The sequence below is a fragment of the Passer montanus genome, unplaced genomic scaffold (genome assembly GCF_014805655.1).
Source record: "Passer montanus isolate IOZ18808 unplaced genomic scaffold, ASM1480565v1 scaffold2, whole genome shotgun sequence".
Taxonomy (NCBI): Eukaryota; Metazoa; Chordata; class Aves; order Passeriformes; family Passeridae; genus Passer; species Passer montanus.
The window spans coordinates 28,156,699-28,172,630 of record NW_024366591.1 but is presented as its reverse complement, the minus strand read 5'-3'; the positions used below and the strand labels follow the sequence as shown (position 1 = coordinate 28,172,630).

The 15,932-nt window shown below is 38.3% G+C and overlaps 1 protein-coding gene across 4 annotated transcripts in view; it reads left to right on the top strand.

Annotated features, from left to right (window-relative positions):
• Positions 1-15,932, top strand: part of PKIB (cAMP-dependent protein kinase inhibitor beta) — a 55,351-nt gene extending 39,419 nt beyond the window's left edge. For all 4 annotated transcript variants that reach the window (XM_039707815.1, XM_039707817.1, XM_039707818.1 and 1 more), the window contains exons 2-3: positions 11,193-11,367; positions 15,064-15,932. In XM_039707815.1, the coding sequence (XP_039563749.1) occupies positions 11,220-11,367; positions 15,064-15,149 (234 nt within the window). In that variant the 5' untranslated portion in view covers positions 11,193-11,219 and the 3' untranslated portion in view covers positions 15,150-15,932. The remainder of the gene's footprint in view (positions 1-11,192; positions 11,368-15,063) is intronic.

Below are 15,932 nucleotides of genomic sequence, written 5' to 3'. Positions count from 1 at the left end.
TTTTTTGAGAGACAATAAGTTTTCTTAATTGCCAAGTAAGCTCACTGAGACCATAAAATAATTTCCTTAGTGTTACTAGAATTTTGATTGAAATATGTCTTCTTTTTATGAAACTAGTCTATAACTGTGAAGCCCTAAGATAGGAAGGCTGGTTTAGTGTCCCAGGATAAGGTCATTAGAGGGTAATAGAGATGATTCATACTTTCATAAAATAGAAATATATTGAAAAGCTAAAGAAATTAAACCAAATTAATCCCATGTGTATTTTACTGACTTGTTGAGGCTTGTAACTACTATGAATTTTACCTATTAGACCTTTTCTCCTAGGAAAAAGAGATACTCTAAAACCGCAGGAAAGTCAGGGAGGTTTATAAATTGCTGTGATCATTGGTATCCTTTCAGCAGAGATGCAGAGGAAACAAATAGAATCATCTAAAAGTAGGAAGAGGGAAGCAAGTATTGTACTGCAGATAAACCCTTCACCTGAAGTGTAAAATTAATCCAAAATAAATTCTAAGGAAAAAATTCTTAATGTGTATTATGGGTAATCATATAGCCTGTTTGTTTCCTTCATTACTCCTCAAGAGATTGTGGAATTGTGGATTTTTTTATTGATTTTGTTTGATTTATTTAATTTCTTTCATCAGTGATACTCAGTGAAAAAATGCTTAGCTGGTTTATTTCCAGAAAATTTAAGAACAAGATGCTCTCAAATACGTATGCCCCTATATTCTTTATTCTGTGAAAAAAGTTTTTCCCCCAGTCTGAACATTCTGGCAAAGGATTAAATCCGAGGGTTTTGTTATTCTGATCTTTTGTGCCTGTGGGTGTAAATACCCTGTGGTCTCTGACCACAGTGCAGTCACAGATTTTCTGGTGCACAGGTAACCAGAGATGGTGATCTATCCCCTGGAGATAACTCTAATTACCAAATCTGAGTGGGACAAATCTGACTCAGTGATCTGCTCTTGAATGTCAGAGCTCGTTCCTAGTACTGTGTCCTGGCTGTATTATCAAATTTCAGTGGAAGCAACACAAGCCTTGCAATTAGATTAAGTAAGTGGGGAACTGCAGGGTCAAATTGTAAACCTGTGCTATCAGGATATGTCTCAGTGAATTGTAATTGATTGAATTTATTTTGTTATTTGCAATTTAAAGTCAATTGTAAATATAATTGAGAAAGTCTTGTGAATCAAGGTCATTATCTAACCTAAATTATAAGCCTAAAAGAAGATGGATTTCTCAAATCTCAGTCTATTTTCTTGGTGAGTCACCATGAGAGGAGGCAAATTTTCCTAGCTGTAATTTCATCAAAATCAGTAAATAGGACCACTGTGAAGATTGAACAGGTAAACTGTGACCTCAGGAAAATTGTAGTAGAGTAAGCATGATGTATGCTGGAGAATGAAATTAAAACGAAGGATTATTCATTGAATATTGAAGAAATACTGTTTCTGAGGCAAAAAAAAAAAAATATGCTAAAGCATAAATACAGTATAAATGGAACATACCGAGCAAGGAACTGAGGGTTGTCATTTGAAATGCAATTGTTGAAGACAATGCAGCAAAGTCATATAACTTCTCGAAATGTATCCACATGTCCTATTGATTTTTCATCTTTGTGAACGTTAAAGTCACTGACATGTCAAGGAGAGTAGTAGGAAACTTAAGTAACTCATTAAAGGCTGTTTCAGGGCACCAGGTTGACTTACAGCTGGAGGTTAGCTCCATATTCCCTGTATTAGACTTCACTTGCCAAATGGCTTTTTCCTGCCTGGGCTCACTATAACAGTCACCAGATTAGTCTGAAAAGCACAGTGTTCTCTTCTCTGTTGGTTCATCCTCCCCTGAGGGCAAATTGAGCCAGAATGATTTTGCAGAATTTTCCAGCACCTGTGGTGGTCTAAGGAGTATGGTCAAGACAAAATTTTTAGGGAAAGGAATTATATTTTATTAGTTATAAAAATGTAATTGGAAAAACCAATTGGGTAGGCCAGCAGAGATAGCTTTATACAATTATCCTGCAATAGTTCACTTATACAAGCAAAATCAAAGACCTTTTACTGTTCTTGAATTGGGTTAATAAAATAATATTTTATTAACTATTTAAACATTTACTGAATTGAGCAAATATTATTTTCTTTCTACTGTCCTATTCAGTGGAGAATGCCAAACGAGGTATTTTGGATTGGATTTCTGGGAGTATTCTTGGATGAGTCAGAAGAATAGTTCAGGAAGCCCAGATCATTTGTGGAGTATGAGACACAACTGAAGTGAGAAACAGATGAATAATTATGGGGCAAATAGTTATGCAGAGCTTCATGGCAAAACAAAGAGAGCTGAGACCCCAAGAACCGTGTCTGGTAGGAGTGTTGGGGTGATGTTTGCAAGATATCTGAGTGGCTGTCAGACTGATATTTGCTGAAAAGGGTGGTAGAGATGTTCCTATCAAACAATAAGCACTACTGAAATAGCTGAAGTTGTCAACTGCTTTACCTGTCAGGCTGGTGCTTAAGGAAGCAGGCAGAACAGTAAAAAAATTTGGAGTGTTAAGATTTACAGACTCACTCATGACAAAGACAAGCAGGCTTTCTTGCAGCTTTCCATGGTAAAGAAAATGAAATTAGCGTTTATTAGTATGTTAGTACTTTTACTACTCAATAAAGAATAGATTTAAGCTTACTTTGTTTTAAATGCTGTTTCCATTCCTTTATGAGTACGTAGCAATTTAATACTAAGTTTCACTTCATTTTTGTTGATTTGGTTTGTGATGGGATTTTTGCTGTGGTTTTTTGTTTGTTTGTGTTTGTTTGGTTTGGTTTGGTGGTTTTTTTTGTTTGTTTTGTGGGGGTTGTTTTTTGTTGTTGTTTGTTTGTTTTGGGTTTGGGTTTTTTTGTTTTGTTTTTGTTGTTGTTGTTGTTCTGTTTTGGTTTTTGGGGTTTTTTTTATTAGAACAGACTGCTGTGAGTAATCCTTGTTCTGGAAATCATGACTCCACCTTGTGTGTGCAGAATGCAGAAATTAAAAACTTAAACAGGAAGGTTTTACTAAGGGAAAAGAATGGTGCATGGATTTGGTTGGGCTTTAGCTTTTCTACAGTGTTCATCAGACATAAACTCTATCATTATAAGATAGAGAGTATCCTCTCCTATGCTCAGGTGAAGAAATGCTGGTGGGGGGGAGGGGGGTGTGACTGCAAAGAGGACGGGATGGTCTCCTGGTCTGATCCAGGCTAAAAAAATATAGCTTGTAGGAGTGAAAAAGGAACAATCATACAAATTAAATAAAATTAATCTGCTTTATATATAATTATAGAGTGTTACCTAGCTGTGACAAAATAAAATGTTAGCTTTTATTTGCATAGCTAAATCAATAAAGTACTTCTAAGAGTTTGTCCTTGCTTTTTAGTGGAAATGGTCTCAGCACCATGTTTTGAAGGCTTAGGAGCTTAGAAGGTGCCTGCAGCTATTCACACTGCAATTCCTGCTTGCTGCCAGACTGTTACCACCCAACTGCTGAATTGAAAGAAGCACAAGCTTCTGTCCCTCACAATCTCATAATGGAAAGGTAACCTTTCACCAAATCCACTTCTACCTCCAAATAACACTCTTAACATGAAATAAAGAGGTCTTAACATGAAATAAACAGGAAGTTTTCTCCCTGGTAGGGTGCTATCTGCAGGGTAAAGAAAATGCACATCTGTGCAGCAACTCTTATTGGAGCTGCTTCTTCTTTTGAGGGAATCAATATCAGTCTGTAAAGGTTGTCACAAATACTACATATTTGGTGTCCAAGGTGTTGTAGCACATAGCAAATTAACACAGTAATTGATCCCCCTTAAAAAAAAAAACAAAACGCCTGAGAAGAAAGATCCTTGGTGTAGTAAACATTTTTTTAATTAAGAGAAATCTAAACAAACCTGTTATACTGTTACCTAGCTCATTTGCTGCTAAGTGTAGGGTCTCCACTGTGCCGCTCTCTCTGCTCATCCTGCAGCTGGTCTCCTGCAGTGTTCCCCAGAACTGAATGAGCCTCTTCCTCCCATCTTGCTTGCCTTCCAAAGAAACTCCTCACTACTGATTTTGCTCCTCTTCCTCAGGAAGGTTCCAGAGCTCTCCTTTCTTTCCATGTCCCTTTAGCTTCCCATGTAATTTATTTGTCTCACACAGACCCTCAGGTAATCTCTCTTCTCTACACAGAAGCACACTTACAGCTCTCCATGGTTTTTACTTCTCTCTCAGTCTTGTGCTCCCAGCTTTCAATCCTTCGTGCCCACGTGTTGCTACCAGGAAATTCCACTTGCTCCACAACTTCTCTTCGGTAAGCACTTCCACAAGAACTTCCCTTCTTGGAAACATACTGTACGTACAGGTTCACTTGGATTCACTCTGAGCCAGATGGAAACATCCATCATTCATGTCAGTAAGATCTCAAGGAAATTTGGGCCTTCCTCAGTGAGAGACTTTGGGGACACAGCCATGTTGGTTACATACATGGGATTGTTCCATTCCCATCTATCTGCTAAATTCTAAACTCCTCGTTCATGTCAGTAAGATCATGGAGGAGAGTTGGGCCTTCCTCAGTGAGAGACTTTGGGGACACAGCCATGTTGGTTACATACATGGGATTGTTCCATTCCCATCTATCTGCTAAATTCTAAACTCATCTTCTCACAAAAGCATTTTACATTTCACTGGGCTGATTCCTTTACTGGAGTGCATTGTGTAAGTGCAGGTTGGAACTGTGTGGCTGAGCTCAGAAAGTGGTATGTGCATTTGCAACAGGAAATGAAAACTCTGTGGGGATGAATGGACGAAATATAAGAGGAAGACTTAGGTTGGTCAGTTGATTTGTTACCACTGAGCTTCATTTATCATTCCATAGTAGGGGATGTGTTTGATTTCTTTCCAGCCTCATGGCCAATGAGTTAGAATTGAACTGTGTTTCACATAAAGTTGACTCACATTTATGTCTGTCATTGCTCTTGGTCACTTACAGGCATTTGGAAAGTGACATGCTTGGTCGCCTGGTATCGACTGCCTTCGGCTAATGTCACTTCATTTATTTCTCACTGTAGATAACTTCTGATTCAGTTGTCAGTATCATGCCCCCTTCTCCTCTCTCCCTTATTTTCTTTCACAAAGAGAAAATGGTGCCATTATTTAGAACTGCTGTTAGTTCTGTAATGTGTTCTCCTGTTCATCAGAGCACTGTGCATACTCAGGGGTCACAGTCAAACTTTCTCCTCTGTATGTGTTTGTAGAGGTTGAACTGCACCATTGGTATCTGCACATTCTCCAGAAACTTAAATGTAGCAGGACCAATCTTATCTTGCTTTTTGCCCCCACTTGTCTTTCCCATGAGTATAATATTGGCTTTATGGAAGTGATCAGAAAATTCAACTGAATGTTTCAAAGTTCCATTCTGAGGAAAAAAGAGTCCTACATCTTTGACTAAGTTTTTCAGATTCTGTGCCCTAAAATTATGGACTTCTGAACAAAAGGATCAAGATCTTGGGTATTCATTTAGTGCTTCTGAGAGCAGGAAACGGAGGAATGGTGCAATCATGATATCCCAGTCTGACCATTTTGGTATTAAGATGATCATGTTTGTAAGCTGTTTTTGCACACTATTGATAAGGATGTTGCTTCTGATGAAGAGTGTAGAGCAGGTCATGTACCCAGAGCAGAAGTAACACAAGACCTTTGTGTATAATGTCTGTACAGTTGCAAGAGGAAAAACCTGTTATACAATATACCAAACTTTCAAATATCATCCCAAAAAATCACATGTTATATGGGCTGTAACAGACAGACTGAAACAAATGTAGAAGGACATGCTTTTTCACTGTAGATTTACTGAGATGGGATATAAGTAGTTTCCCTGCATAGGAAAACAGAAAATTTTTCTGAGAACTTTTTTTTTTAGAAAAGCCAACACTGTTGGTACAGGAAACCCAAATCATCTTTCTAATGTGAAATAATAAAAAGTACTCTTGTTTCTAGTTTAATGATACATTTAAAAACCTGAAAAGTAATAAAATGCTTCTTTTTCCTTAGTGAATCACTTCTTACATTCATATAGTTAGCTATATTGCTTCTGCATTCTCAGAAATGTGTGGTTTCTTGTCCTAAGCCCTAAATAACATTGAGACCCCTGTGTTTGGATATACTTATGGTAAAGATGTATCGGTAAAGAGCACTTGCTTATCTTTCTGTATGCTTCCCAGCAGTAGGGTTGCCAATGTGTAACAAATGTTCCTGATGTGAAAAAACACATAAAAGAAATTTTTCTCACAAAATTTATGCAAGTGCCCAGATTACTGTTAGTCATCATCATAATCTCTAGACTGTCTTCCTTAAAAGCATGGATGTTCCTAGCTGTTTTTTTCCCTTTTCTGTGGTTCAAAAATGCCTCAGGATAAAGCATAAGGATTATGTGAGCACGTGTAACGATAATGTTCCTATTTTGAGACATTTGGTAAGAGGAGACAAAGACATGAGGATGCAGCTGCAGCAGAAGTGGATGTGAAAGCTTGGCAAATGCATAGAAAGAAGATGTGGTTTTCATCTCAGTTGCACAGTGGGAAGCACTTTATTCAATATGTTTTCTGGTCTCCTTACTCAGAAAGTTTTCAACCTACAGGCTTCTGGGGTAGAGGTACACAGAGAACACTCATTACAAGTAAATAAAGACAAACTAAACATCACTTGAAGGACTAAAGTTTTTTCTGAATATATTAAGATGCTGAAATGCAACAGTAAGAGACCCACAAGACACAGAATCTGTCAGTCTGGTTCTGAAAGTACTACTTGGCTATTGAATTTTTCATCTGTTTTGTGAGAGGATTTCATGCTTTCCAGTTTTGTTTTTTTTCTGCTAAAGGGCATTCAGAACAAACAGTGCTTGGAAAATGTAGCTTTCTCGGATAGCACAGGCAGAGATTATTCATAAGTTTTTGACAGAAGTGCCTGAATAGCAAGGAGTGATGTGTTTGGTCTTTCAGTCTCCTGCATGGAGTGGAGTTGCCACAGTGCCAATGCTGAGAACCTTTTGATATTTATTGAGGAATAGTTTGTCCTTCCAAGCAGAACAAATCTGGTGTTTTGTCTGTGTTAGACAGTGGAAAGATCAGAAGCAAAATTAGGTTTCACAAATACTTAAGGTGGTGATTTATCTATTTTCTAACAGATAAGAGTGAAGAAGTGACAACACTGACATTAAATGTGGACTGTGGCACCTGCTACAACTGAGCACCTTGAAGCATTATTTCCCTTGATTCTCAACACAAATTGTTTCAGGAGAATTATTTGTTCTTTCCTGTCATTTATTTAAAGAAATTCTCACCAGATCCTGAATCATTTCCCCGCAAAGGGATGGCTATGCTGTCAGCAAAAGAAGATTCAAAGATTAACAGACTAGCTGCCTTTTAGACAAAAACAGTTTACTTGCCATTGTTTTGTCTGGGGACATTTACCTGAATATCTGATAGATCATTAATTGAGTTTTGCTTTTGGCTGTAGTGAGTTTTCACAAGCAGAGCATTTCCTTCCCCCATGCACACTGTCATCTGTTGTGCATTCTGGGTGATCCTGCAGGCATTTCAGATGCATATAGGAGAGGATTTATCTAATACTACGAAAACCTCCTTAACACTGTCTTGGCCCAGTAATGAGCTGCAAAGTTAGTCCTGGTCATGGAGTGCTATCTGGGATGCCAGCCATAGCCTTCAGTCTCTTAAGTGGTAGATGAGCCCTTCTGGGACATGCACCTGCCTTCCTACTATTGACCCTGTGCAGACAGCCTCCATCCCTGTCTTCTTTTCCACCCAGTTGCCTTACACTTTTGTGTGGACTGGTCTTTTGCCATGGCAAAAAGGAAACTGGGGTAGTACAGAACTTTGTGATTTGGAAATCTGGCACTGTTCTTTTGGAACTGCACTCCATTAGTCTGGTGAGCAGTCACACAGGAGAAAAATGATGACAGTAATTTGGAAACTCAGAGAAGCAACTGCACACAGGTGTTGGCAACATGTGAGTATCTTTATCTTGGATAAGGCTAGAGCAAAATGGGTTCAGTGAAGCAGAAGAAGATGTTGGCAGCAGGAGGAGGAGAAGTCGATTTGAGAAAAATAGATGCTGTGCACATTGTAATTATTGTTTACTCTGTGAGGAGGCATGAATAATACTGAGTAATACTCCTTAACAGATGCAAGGAGGTGCCAGAAAGGCAGATATTTTCCAACGAATGTGTTAAAAAATGTAAAGATAGAAACAGATGAAGAGCAGAGAAACTGTATCTTTGCTTGGATGTAGGCCTTAGAAAATACTGGTAAAAGAGAGCCTCAGAATGAAATTGAAGAAATCCCTTAAAACATTAACAAATAAAATGGCATTTCTCTCAAGTACAGCTGCAAGCTACTTTGAATAATGTCTGTCATATGTTGGGAGTTGAGCTTAAATTTTTGGTTATATGGGCCTATAAATGGACTTACATTTTGTAATGTCAATTCTAAGCCTCTTGCGGTAGTCCCTCATCTTTCAAATGTACTTAGAGAACACGCTGTGCTAGTGCAGTGTCCATAGAAAAAACAAAGGTAAAAATCCTTAATGGTAAATGTTATATATGTAAAAGGATGTATTTTTAGATAGCTAAATTTGAATTATGGCCACCAGACGGATAGACGGTGATCAGCTGATTTTCTGTCTGACAGATGTTCTAGGTTTGTCTAGATTTGCATACTTTTTTAATCAAGTGCATAAATCAAAATTCACTTACAGGGAGGCATGTCAGACTGTGTCCTTCATCATCTGCCTGGGCTGTCTAACATTATGCAGTGAAGGGAGATTACATCAGAGGAGAAAGAGATGTGCTGGAGAGGAAAGGGAGGGCTTTGAAACAAGTGCAGAAGTGCAAACTGTGCTGCAATCTATACAGCAGAAGAGAGTAGCTTCATATAGCATGAGTTGTAGACCAGATTTTCTCTATTTAAAAAGTAACAATTTAGGGGCTAAAACATCCATGCAAGAGAGAAAAGTGGGGAGGGGAAAAGTCCCAAGGCAGGTTTGAGAAAGTGTCTTTTGATGTTAATGTTGTTCTGTAGATCTTACTGAACAGCAGTCTACTCACAACAGTACTTTTGGCTCCACCATACAAATGGCTGAAATGAAATGGGCAGGAAATGCAAGCATGCTGGCATTTTGGCATTGACAACAATTTTAATAATTTTATTAAGCAAAAGAAGACCCCAAACATTTTCTGTTCTGAAGTGTAATTTACAGTCACTTTACTTGCTGTGGTGAGCATATAAGGAAAAGTATTTAGGACACCTAGAGTTTAATACATATGAACACCCCCAAAAATCCATGAGACTGTGTATATAATCATGGATGCATTCTCCTTCTTTTCATATTTCGTGCCAAATACTGATCTCACACTGATAGTATAATGCTAAATCTAACTGAGAATGTCGACGCATGTTTGACCATTGGACTGGATAATTTTAAAGGTCTCTTCCAACCTTAATGGCTCCATGATTTTTAGCTGTTTTCTTAAAAATGGCATTCTTGAATGCCCATGTATGGTTTTTACATTTTGCCACTGATGGAAAAGTTTCATTTGGATTTGATCTGTTTTCCTGCAGAACAGGAATCTTCTGCTAAATTTCCAGGTGAGACCTTTCACTTACTGCCCTTGATTAAAACAAGCAGTTTATTTGCATGTTCAGGTCACCTTTCAGACTTAGTGGTCCTACTTGTGCCTTTGTTTCTTGCTAACAAGGATTAATTTCTTCTATTACAAGGTACTTAGAGATACAAAGAAGATTAAGAAAATTTCTTATTGGTTTTGGATTGACACACCTGAAAGACACTTTGATGGAGAAAAGAAAATATTTGTGGTAGAAATGGCAGGTCAGCATCAGTAATCCAAGTTCTGCCTCTCCTTCCTACACATCAGAACAAGTACTGCTTGATATCTATTTGTATAATTTCTTCTATCCATGAAATGAAAGCAACAATATTTTCCAAGCTTAGCAGAATTTTAAAAGGGGGACTGTGATGCTCTGCTTGTTATATGAACAACACTAACATGATTGATACTTTCCATATCCAGTTCTTAGTCTAAATACAGCCAGTTGTCAACCAAAAGCTGACAGCCTTCAGTCAGATTGGTCGCCAGTACCATCTGTATCCCTTCCCACACAAAATGTTGACCATATTTACACAGAGACAACATTCCTGCTCACATTGCAAGCAGAACTTCATTCATATAGAGCAAGTAACTATTGTTTTTAATTGAGTAATGGATACCTAATTATTATAAATTGGTCTGTTAATTATCACATTATTGTGTAAATGATAAATGATTGTATTGCCTTTTGTGACTGCTAAGGGCAGTTTTCACACTCTGTGTGCCACTTGCAGCCAAGTATCCTTCTGCTCTAGGTGTTCACACTTCATCTGTTGACTGTGATCATGCAAACATCTCTGAGCCTGATTGAAAGCCCATTGTAGTCCGAAGTTTTCCCATTCAGTTCAGTGGGCTTTGAGACACATCACAGGAGCAGAATAAGGTTCGTTCCATTATTTCCAGGATTCAATTATTTATTAGATAAAAGTCACATGCTCAAGTGAAGGTTAAACCTTTAAGCAGCAGAGGAAAACAAGTGGTTTGATATGTGAAGGATAAAGAAAGTCCACAAAGAGTTTCAATTTGTGCTTTGGGAGGTCATTTTATATAGTTTGCTTCTTTGTAAAATGAGTTTGTTCTAACAAGATTCTAAATAAGAATCTGAACAAGATTCATAATAAGGAAAACATGCTTTACTTCACACAGACTGTATGACTACAGAGTTTTAGTTTCTTCCAAGTGGTTGTATGGCAAAACCACTTAAAAAGAGGGAATAGGTCATAAAAGGATGTACAGATGGCTGGCAGAAAGGACTGTTGCTGACCCTATTCACAGGTTTCTTGTCATTGTAGAGTTGTTCATTGTGCTAGCCTGATGTGCAAATGGCACAGACTGCATAGACAGTCTTCTATCTTCTTCAGGGGAAGAAGTAAAGCTTAAACACTCCGTATTGAAATGTATGGTTTTTAATAACAAAAGAACCATTGGGCAAAGCCTCTGACTGTTGTACCTTTGAGCAGGTGATTTCAGCTGTTTTCTTCTTCTGTTTTTTCCATATGCAGATGTTGCTATGAGGAAAGGAGTCAGCAATGACTGATGTAGAGCCTGTGGTCACAGATTTTGTCTCATCAGGACGGTCAGGCCGCCGAAACGCCTTACCAGATATCCTGGGCTCTCCTGCTGGTGCTGGGACTTCAGAACTGCCACACAAACTGGCGGAGCTCTCTGTTTCAGAAGGTAATGGATGGGCATTCAGAAAAGAACATTTATATGCAGTCATCCTTCGCTTTTATTTTTTAAGACTTCCACCACCGTGCAGTTTTGATACCAGTCCTACTATTCCTTTCATCATTTAAAATTAAATTCAACCTTCCAAAGCAGTTATCACTTGTGCCTCCTGATGAGACAAGTTAATATTAACCCATATCCATCCACAGATCCAGTGTTAGCAGCTTAGGGGAACAGTTCAGTGCTGGGAACTAAATTCCAGTTTCCTTAAGGGTGAGAGAACACAGTTGTATGTCCAGGCAACTTGGAAAACACATCACTCCAGCTATAAATTCCAGTGTACTTCTGCACTAGATAACTTTGCATAAGACAGCAGAGTTGTGGTGTTAATACAATGATAGCTCTCAGAACTCAGGCATATACATTAAGAGTAGTGTTTTACTCCTGCTTTGTAGGCTTTCAACTTTGCTCTCTGAGACCAGTGCCCTATTTAGCCATGTCCTTTAATTTGATAAGATGCTCTGTCCATATAGCATAGGTCTAATCAACACCACCTTTGTGAGTTCTTTTTAATTTCAGAGTGACTTCAGAGGAATTTTCAGATTCATAAAAATCTGATTTTTAATGCCTAAGAAATATAAAATATAGACTGGCCATGAGCATAGTCTGTCCCTCCTTTTTTTTGAATGTGAATCAGAATTTTTTTCAGAAAACCTTTTCTTCTCATGCCCATCACTGTTGCTGTTGTGGTGCCACCACAACAGATGGTCCCACATCCAGGAGCAGTGATGGTGTGAATGCAGAAAAGGGGAAGGCAAGCCTCTGCTAAGGTGTGAAAGGTCCATGAATCTGAACTGAAGTAGACCATTAAAGGGATTGCTAGTCTCCAGGGTTGCATATCCTCCTTTTACATTGCCCAGAGAAATTAAGGGATGCTAAGTGAACAGCCTCCTAAAGTAAAGGCCAGGGGGAAGGATTTCTTTGATCTCAAATTGTTGTTATTTTGGTGGTTTAATTTATAGCCATGTGTTCGGGGTTCTGTTATCTAAACCCCACACGGGCCCATCAAAGGACAGCTGAGCAGGTAGAAAGAATATTTCCTGGATGTGAGATGGGCAGAATGACCAAATCCTAACTTGAACCAGGAGAAGTGAGGAAAATAAGAATCAGAATGGGTTCTGGAAGATGGTATTATTTTGTCTTGAAGAGACATTTTTCCTTATGAATATGAAAATTATGTCCCTACAAAACAAACAGGAAAGAGTGCAAGTCTTTTTGTAAGAAAACTTACAGCATGGCATAAGATAAATATCTAGCCCTCCAGATGACACAATAGTCCTCCTCTCCTGGTCTCCATCCAATTCATTAAGAAGAAGAAGAAGAAATTAAATACATCTATGTTAGTTTTAGCAAAATGTACTGATGCTTTCTTAAAAATACAGGACCAGCACTGCCAGGATTTGAAGAACAATTAGGAACATGGAATTGTCCTTGGCATTTGTCATTGACATATAGCTGTGCCAGAGCATGTTGGAAGACAGCACATTCTGTTATTAGCAGTTTACAGTAGTGATAATAGGAAGTGAATGCCGGATGCAGTTAGGTCCACTCTGACAACTTGGGTGCTTTCTGGTAATGAGAATTCCACAAGTATCAGGTGGGAATTTCAGCTTCATTGTTTTGTAAGTTAAAGTTTTGATGAGACAGCAAGCAAACAAAGGAGGATTCGTCAAAATGGAGAGACAGTTTTGAAGTTCAAATGAGGTGGCAGGGAAACTGTTTGTTTGTGAAACATTTGGGACTCTAACAGGCCTATTTCTGATTTCAACAATAAATTGTTAAAAAAGGAAAGTCATTTGCAGCTCAGAACAAAGAAATTAGATAAATGAGAGAAGTGGAGAAGACAGAACATGTGGCTATATAAAGTATGCCCTATTTTGTTGCTACTCTCAGATTCAGTGAAGATTATGGGATATGGTGAGGAGGACTCTCTCCATCTTGTTTCAAATTTAGCTAATGTTCATTGGATCATACATTTCCTCTTTCTAAAATGCTGTCAGCTACTGTCATAATGAAAAGTCAGGAACAGGATGTGCTAATACTTGCTGGTTTAGAACAGAAAAGAGATTTTGCTCTATTTTTTTTTTTTTGAATACACAAGGACCATACCTGTATGATACAAATGTCCATGTACTCTGCAAGCTGCACAGAGTTGATGTTCTTGTGAGATGAACAGAAGATATTCTGGCACCAGCTATTTATCTTGGAGCCTAACTCTGAAATGCAGAGTTATGCAGAGAAATGTATCATGTCTGATCATCCTCTGGTGGTGTGTAAGTTTTGGAGTGCTGAGACTTTCCACAGGTGGTCTGGAACCATGTTGAATAGTTGACTGCTGTCACTGGTAATCCAAAGGTTGAAGAGGAGGCTGCAAGAAGTTTGAGAGCAAGAAGCTACACTGGTCTTCCACATTTGGTAAACAGTGGTAGGGCACCATTCTGCTGATAACACTCAGCAGCTTAACTAGCACCTATTGCACTCCTAAGTGCCACCGAGTATGAGAGAAGATTTCCTCTAACAAACTGTTTTCCTCTACCCTGTCTGAAAGACTCCACTGATATTAGATGTCCAGCCTGCACAGAAACAGCCAATAGAGGAGATTGCTCTGTCTCCCTTTCCACAACAGCGCTACTTAAGGCTAGATGGTGTCAAGGAACTCGGTTCTTTATTACTATAGAACTCCAAAGCCTCTGAATCTCTGAGCAGACTTAAAACATCAAGCAGTTTCTGCCAAGGGCTTTAGCTGATGAATTGTGTACAGCATTATATATTTGCTGTGATATGTAGAGACCACAATACATAACTTTTTTGGGTGTTTTTGATATTTTATAGCAAGTCAGAAAATGTACCCCTTAGATTAGGACTGTGGAGGAGTATGAAGTGGAGGACTGTACAGCCAGATGTGCTGAGCACACCTTTCCTTGTCCCCAAAAGCTATGGACTGACATAGATTTGGGTATGCTATTACCACTGGTGCTACCATGTGGGGCTTGAAGGAAATGTGAAAATTATTATTATGGTTTGCAAGGAAGTCAAGGCATGAGGAGTTTCTGCTTCTCAGTGAGTAAACTTGATCAAAAGAAACAGCATGGAACAGTACCTATAATGACCAGAGACACAGAGGAGCTTTTATTTATACCAGTCATGTAAGCATTCTACTCTAATCTGTGGAAAAGTGAACTTCCAACTCAGAGTAACAAAATATCCCCCATCTTGTGAAGACAGGGTAAATTCACATAGGTATTTCTAGTCAAAGAAGGTCAGACAGAATACTGGCAGGTCCATAAACCATAATGTTATCTACCTGAAACCACACAGTCCTCAAAGGAACGCAAAATTTTAACTTGAAAAAAAAATACTAACAGCAATACAATGTTATTTCCAGTCTTTTTCTTTACAGCCAAATGCACATTGATCAGTCTGTGCAAGAAGTGGGCAAATCAACGCCAACAGGCAGCAGCTTTTAGAAGATGCTTCTCAAAGTTCTTTATCTCTTGAGTTAATCTCCCTTTCTAAAGCATCCCATGACTGTGGTAGTAAAGAGCCAGTCCAAACAGAGATAATCAGTGAACCCAAATACTTGGTTGCATTAAAAAAGCTGTGAGAATGTGTGTGGTATAAATGCTTAATTCTGTCTCTGTTTAGATGCAGGAGCAGAGGGTGGAGAAGTGTCATCATCCAAAGCCTTGCTGGAAAGTCAAGAGGCGGAAGGAAAATGCAATGATTCCTAACACCTAAGGACTTCTGGGTTAATGAATCCCATCAACAGACTTCCCAGTTTCCCTGTGTCACCCCTTCTGAAGTGTGGTAGCAACTTTAGCAGCACAGACATGACTTTGCAACACACTTGTACCTAGATGATTATGTGGATGGCATACAGTTCTTTCCACTGTCATCCTTCTAAAGCAATGTTCTACATATCCAAACAGGAAGAAAACTAAAGAATGTAAAGAACGTATCTCTTGTTTTCAGTTTTTCTCTCTTGTTTTGGTTATAGTATTCATCCTAACTAATGTTTGACAGTTACAATTAATATACCTACCAGGAACTAATCATTGCTTCAAAATAAAAATCCTGTTTCTTAATTTCCCAAACCAGCCACTTTCTCTCTGGCACAGAGGTGTGTTCACTCCCCACAACATGATATTAAGTATATATTAGATTACAGATATTATCTGTAATTTATCTCCTGAGATTTTTGTTCTCATTAAACATATGTAGATGGATGTGAGAAAAAAAGATAATTACATAAAATAAAATTTTCTCCTACTCCTGTTGCTAGAAGGTTTTATAAACTACTTAAACATCAGTGTTTGTTTTCAGACTTTCCTTATCTCTATTTGATTATGGCAGATCATCTCAATTCTCCCACTCTTAGCAGTCTCACCACTTTGGCACTTCATTTTCATGCTGAATATTGTAGATGTTCATGTGTATCTAAAGTAAAGTAAGTATGTTTGTATATGATGAAAATTGTTTAAGCTCACTGTGGAAATTAAATATCTATAATCTTT